A 6185-nucleotide genomic window follows, 5' to 3' on the forward strand; every position below is an offset into this window, starting at 1 on the left:
TGATCTTTATTTCTACCAATGTTTGTGGCTGTGTCTGAGTATGTGCATCATCAGTATATGCTCACAACAGTGCTGCTGCGTTTCATGTTTTGCATAATTAAAAAATAAAAAAAATGTATTGACACCTAATTGATAGATAGATAGATAGATAGATAGATAGATAGATAGATAGATAGATAGATAGATAGATAGATAGATAGATAGATAGATAGATAGATAGATAGATAGATTTCATTTATATTTTGGAGCTGATTGCGCCTCCTAGTGGCGTGTTACGATTGTAGCATCTGCTTTTGTCAATGCCAGTTACTTTAATTATAGAAACTACTTGTTTATTTAATATCATTTCAATCTCATTTTGATAAAAATGAATGTTAAATTCATTATGAACTAAACAAATAAACATAGACAACTGCTGTTTTTATGTAATTTATTTATAGAAGATATAAACGTCACACTAACATAAGTAAATTAAATAAAAATGCATATATATATATATATATATATATATATATATATATATATATATATATATATATATATATATATATATATATATATATATATATATAATATTAATAATAACAACAACGACAATAATAATAATAATAATAATAATAATAATTATAATAATAATAATAATAATAATAATAATAATAATAATAATAATAATAATAATAATAATAATAATAATAACAAATTGAGGAGTTCAATACGCATTGGAACATGCGTAGCAATATTTCAGAAATATTTTGCATAAATGAAATAAATAATCAAAATAAACAAAACGTTAAATGCAATACAATGACAGAAGAAAAATAAAACATGAAGGTAATCAATTTCATTTTTAGAAATAATTTATCAAAAACTGATAATTATAACCTGCCATTAAAATAGCGTTATTAAGTAGAAAAGGAAAGCATCTACTCACTCAAGAGCGGTGACGTCGGAATTCCTCGCAGAGCTCACACACTGTCTCATCCAGCACACACACACACACACACACACACAGAGGCGCGCGTTCCTGGTGGGAGTGAGTGAGCAAGCGCGGAGTCCATCTCTCTCACTCTGAAGCTCGCTCGCGTAGCACTCAGTTATTCCGCGCATCACGCACTGTCAAGTTGACTGTCGCCATGCAGGATCACATGCGAGAAGTTGCTTTCGTCTGAATATCCTAGCGTTTCAGGTGAAAGGGGACAGTTTAAGCTCCGAGACTCAGAACTGTGGTGCCTCGGATGCCCTTGCATGAATGTTTGCTCATTAGTCCGGGATTTCACTATCACTGCGAGGAACGGCGATGCGTTCGGTCCAGCAGCGGTCACAGTGCGCTCGGTGATGGATGTCTTCTCCATTCCGCCTTTTGGGATTTAAGGAGGGTCAATGGAGAGCTGTGCGCTTCTGTGCGCTTTCTGAAATCATCTTTGGGGCTGTGCATGCCTGTTTTGAGATTTGCACATTAATGCTAGGGCTTTCGGCATTATTGCTGTAAAAATGCTGAACAACATTCTCTTGTTGAGCGTTTTAACAGTCACCAGTTTCCCTTCAAAGACAGACAGCCGCAAAACTTCCAAAGACATTTGCAAAAACCGGTGCTCCTGCGAGGAAAAGGAGAACGCATTGAATATCAATTGTGAAAACAAGGGTTTTACCACGGTCAGTCATTTTCAGCCTCCGCAAAACAAAATCAGCCAACTGTTTCTGAATGGAAACTTTCTCACGAAGATAAGCCCGAACGAATTCCTCAATTATGGTAATGTAACATCTCTTCATTTGGGTAATAATGGTTTGCAGGAGATTAAAACAGGGGCATTCAATGGGTTAAAAAACTTGAAGCGTCTTCATCTCAATAATAATAACCTGGAGATCATTAGAGAGGACACTTTTTCTGGTTTGGAGAGTTTGGAGTATTTGCAAGCTGATTATAATTACATTAGTGCCATAGAGGCTGGGGCTTTCAACAAACTGAATAAACTCAAAGTCCTGATACTCAACGACAACCTTTTGCTCTCTCTACCTAACAACATATTCCGCTTTGTCATGTTGACGCATTTGGATTTAAGGGGAAACCGGCTGAAGATGCTGCCGTTTGCCGGCGTTCTAGAGCATATAGGTGGAATAATGGAGATTCAGCTGGAAGAGAACCCGTGGAATTGCACTTGTGATCTGATACCCCTGAAAGCCTGGCTGGATACAATTTCAGTCTTCGTAGGGGATATCGTTTGTGAGACGCCGTTCAGACTGCATGGTAAAGACGTCACACAGCTGATCAAGCAAGACCTTTGCCCCAGGCGCAATCCTGGAGACGCAAGTCATCGTGCCATGCAACCACCATCTGATTCACAGTACCAGGGTCCGTCTCCAACACTGCGGCCTCGAGTCACCCCGACAAGACCCCCAAAGGCCTCCCGCCCCCCCAAAATGAGATATCGCCCCACCCCACGTGTCACATCCAGTAGAGATAAACACGTATTTGGGCCTATCATGGTGTACCAGACACGCTCACCCGTTCCGATGACCTGCCCGAGCATTTGCGTGTGCACATCGCAAAATCCAGACAGTGGATTAAACATTAATTGTCAGGAGAGAAAGCTTCAGAACATCTCTGAACTTCAACCCAAACCGTCGTATCCAAAGAAGCTGCATTTAACTGGCAACTATTTGCAGACCATATACAGAACGGACCTGACAGAGTACAGCTCCCTTGAGCTCCTGCATTTAGGGAATAACAGAATAGCTATCATTCAGGACGGAGCCTTTGAGAATCTCACAAGTTTAAGGAGGCTCTATCTGAACGGCAACTACATCGAAAGCCTGTCCCAGTCTTTATTTGCTGGGCTGCAGAGCTTGCAATATCTCTACCTGGAATATAACATCATTAAAGAGATTTTACCTCACACATTCAACTCGCTGCACAATCTGCAGCTATTATTCCTTAATAATAACCTGCTGAGATCCCTTCCCGACAATGTGTTTGGAGGTACTATGCTGACAAGGCTTAATCTCAGAAACAATCATTTTTCCTATCTCCCAGTGCGTGGGGTGCTGGACCAGCTCTCTGCCTTCATTCAGATTGATCTCCAAGAGAATCCGTGGGACTGCACCTGTGACATTGTGGAGCTTAAGAACTGGATGGAGCTGTCCAGCACCAGCGTGGTGGTAAATGAAATCACGTGTGACTCCCCATCCAAGCACGCAGGTCGGCTCTTGCGCTCCCTCCGAAATGATGCCATCTGCCCTGAGACTGATGAGGTTCCTGTGACTAAACCCCCCACTGTCATGAGCTCGAGCACTGAGGTGACCCCTTCTTCTGTCGTAACCCCTACGGACAGAATGCCCGAAATGCCTCCAGAGGTGCCCTTGTCCGTTCTCATCCTAGGCCTGCTCGTTGTGTTCATTCTCTCCGTGTGCTTCGGGGCAGGGTTGTTCGTGTTCGTCCTCAAACGTCGCAAGGGAGTGGACAACATTCCCTCGGGCACCAATAACCATTTGGACTTGAACTCCTTCCAAGTACAGTACGGCTCATACAACGCGGATGCCAACGCGGACAAAAGCGACAACCACGTGTATAACTACATCCCTCCGCCCGTAGGTCAGATGTGTCAGAATCCCATCTACATGCAGAAGGAGAATGAGCAGGTGGCCTACTATCGGAACCTGAAGGAACTGAGCTTCAGCACTCTTGACCCTAAGAAGGAGGACCCTGATCGAAGCCCAGCTTTCACCATAAGCACAGTGGAGTTCATTGACAAACAGCCCTGTGCCAACCGCGAGCCGGAACTGCTTTACCAGAACATTGTGGAGAGAGCAAAAGATCTGCCCCAGTCCGGGCCATTCAGCTATAACTTTTGCACTTTACCCAAAAAATCCTTCATCCCCCCCTACGAAACCACCCGGCGACACAACCAGGATCGATTAAACAAAACCGTTCTCTATGGAACCCCCAGAAAATATGCTGCACAGTCCAAAAATGAGCATCCTTTACTATCCAACAAGCTTAAAACCGAGCCGGACTACCTCGAAGTTCTGGAGAAACAAACTGCAATGAGTCAGTTGTAAGATTGAGTCCCTGTAAACCTGTATCATCTGTGTATTCAACCACAAGAGACAATAATAACACCACCACAGACCTAAGCCTTCCATCTTCTTTTAGAGGCTGTGTACATACCGGCAATTTAGAGATGATATATTATTTTCTCTAAGGTTTAAATTATTTCTTCTACTTGAAACATAAAGACTGTAGCAGTTGTCGCAAGCATATGTATAGCTTACAGCTCCATGCTTTTTTTGTAATATGAAATATATTTTCTCTCAGACGACAGGGTTGTTGAAATGACATTCCTGAAGAACATGTTGGATGGCGAGTGCAACACAAATTTGTGGTTCCAGAAGTGCCTTTGCACTTGAAGAATTTTATCTCTGCTTTCTGCTAATCAAATTTTTATAAGTGCTGTATTTTAAGACTCTGTAAAATAGAATTATTTGTCCATTGCATTAAATGGGAAAAAAGTTAAAGGGTACTCCGGTGTTTACGAGAATATTATTTACCACACATTTTTGTGGCTCTAAAATCAGGTCCTTTCAGCTTGAAGAAAATTAGGAAAAATTGTGAGTTTCTTATGCATTCAGTGATGGATGGGGATTGAGCAGTATTCAGCAGCACAACTGATTTCCTTTAATGGCACACGGCAGTGTGTGTGTGTGTGTGTGTGTGTGTGTGTGTAGGGGTAGGGTGGGGGGGGGGTAAATTGCTATATGTGGTAGCTGATTGTATTTGTCTAGTTTCTGTGCCATGAAGCATTGTCGGTGAAGAAGAAATGGAGCAGAAAATTATTTGATAATCTTTGCTTGCCTGAATTTTCTGTGTGTATCATGACACACCAATTTGCTTGATATAATATCCAAACTGTGGCTCCTACAACATTTGATCATTCATTTCTTCATTAAAATCAGATCGTCTTTTCCTGTGGACATCACAGTTGCTGTCCAAGGTGCTAGAATGAGTTTGCATTAGCCGGTAGAGATACTGTTGACTCAGTGCTGAATTTAAAAACATGCCTTTTTGTAGATTAGTTAAATACTTGAAAAAAAAAAAAAAAACTATATAGCAATTTCATGTACCATTAATCAGATAACCTTTTTACTTCCTCTTAGTACAGAAATACGTTTATTAATTTATTGATTGGCCGATTAATTTTTTATCAGTTTGCTTGTTTACATAAATGTAAATAAGGCCCTCTATCACTGCTATATTCAAAAACTTTGGGGTGCCTTGTGTATAATTACTGTTTTTTTTTTTTTTTTCATTTATAATTCAATACCTTTTTAAATATGTTTGCAACTTATCTTAGCAGTTTAAGTTCAAAGTGACGCGAATGTTTTCCCACATGGAAAAAGAGAAGGAGCGTAATGGCTACAGTGCTCAATGTGAGAGAATGTTTTTTCATCCAGTTTCAAATGAAGTGATTTCCTTTGCCTGGTACAATGAGCCTCTGTGTAGCTGTTTCCTGGTGTGGCTGAGAATGGGCAGGCCGCACATGCCTTGCACATCAATGAGGGGCATGACCAGCAGAACACTTGCTGCTCTAGACGGAGACGTCATGCTTTGATTTGAAATAAATGAGCTCTGATCTGTTTATGCAGAATGAGAGGGAGCAAGGCTTTTTTATTGGTGCTGAAGTATTAAGTTCATAACATATAAAGCTAGTTTCAGTATGCTTTATGTGCTATTTTTAATTGTGTGCATGCAGTTTGGCCAATGCATTTGAAATGCATGAAATTCATATGTCTGGAGAGTTGGCAATCAGTCTTCTGCATGCAATTTGAGCTGCAGGAATAAATTACAGATATATATTTCCAGAGCATTATGGTAACTTGCTTACTGCTGTGTGGAGGCTGGAATAAAGGACTAGTGTCTGATTGAAGAGAAAGTTTTGAAGCCCAAGAGCGCCGGCAGTGCTGCAGTACTTTGATGACATTGGCAGTGAATTATGCCAAGCAGTTTGAAGGTAGTTGGCTCCAGATTCAAATCGATGGGAATGATGCTTGCTGCTGGCTGCTGGGGGCTTGTCCTTAAGCCGTTCTTATGCTCACTTCTGCTATGCTCTCAGGCAGTTTTGAAATTCTTTTAAATAAGTCTCCTCTTCCCTTATTCCACTTCGGTTTATGGATAGCTGATTTCAGAAAAG

General features: G+C 40.8%; 1 protein-coding gene across 1 annotated transcript; it reads left to right on the forward strand.

Moving 5' to 3' along the window:
* The first annotated feature begins 1047 nt into the window (after window positions 1-1047).
* Window positions 1048-4535, forward strand: slitrk2 (SLIT and NTRK-like family, member 2). Its single transcript, XM_026279656.1, has one exon. The coding sequence runs from the start codon at window positions 1492-1494 to the stop codon at window positions 4054-4056; it is 2565 nt and encodes an 854-aa protein (XP_026135441.1). The 5' UTR covers window positions 1048-1491; the 3' UTR covers window positions 4057-4535.
* The last annotated feature ends 1650 nt before the right edge of the window (window positions 4536-6185 follow it).

Source organism: Carassius auratus, chromosome 14 (assembly GCF_003368295.1).
Source record: "Carassius auratus strain Wakin chromosome 14, ASM336829v1, whole genome shotgun sequence".
Taxonomy (NCBI): domain Eukaryota; kingdom Metazoa; phylum Chordata; class Actinopteri; order Cypriniformes; family Cyprinidae; genus Carassius; species Carassius auratus.

Bases quoted from the DNA above. Each gene is read 5' to 3' on its own strand.
- slitrk2 (XM_026279656.1), top strand. From the start codon at position 1,492: ATGCTGAACAACATTCTCTTGTTGAGCGTTTTAACAGTCACCAGTTTC.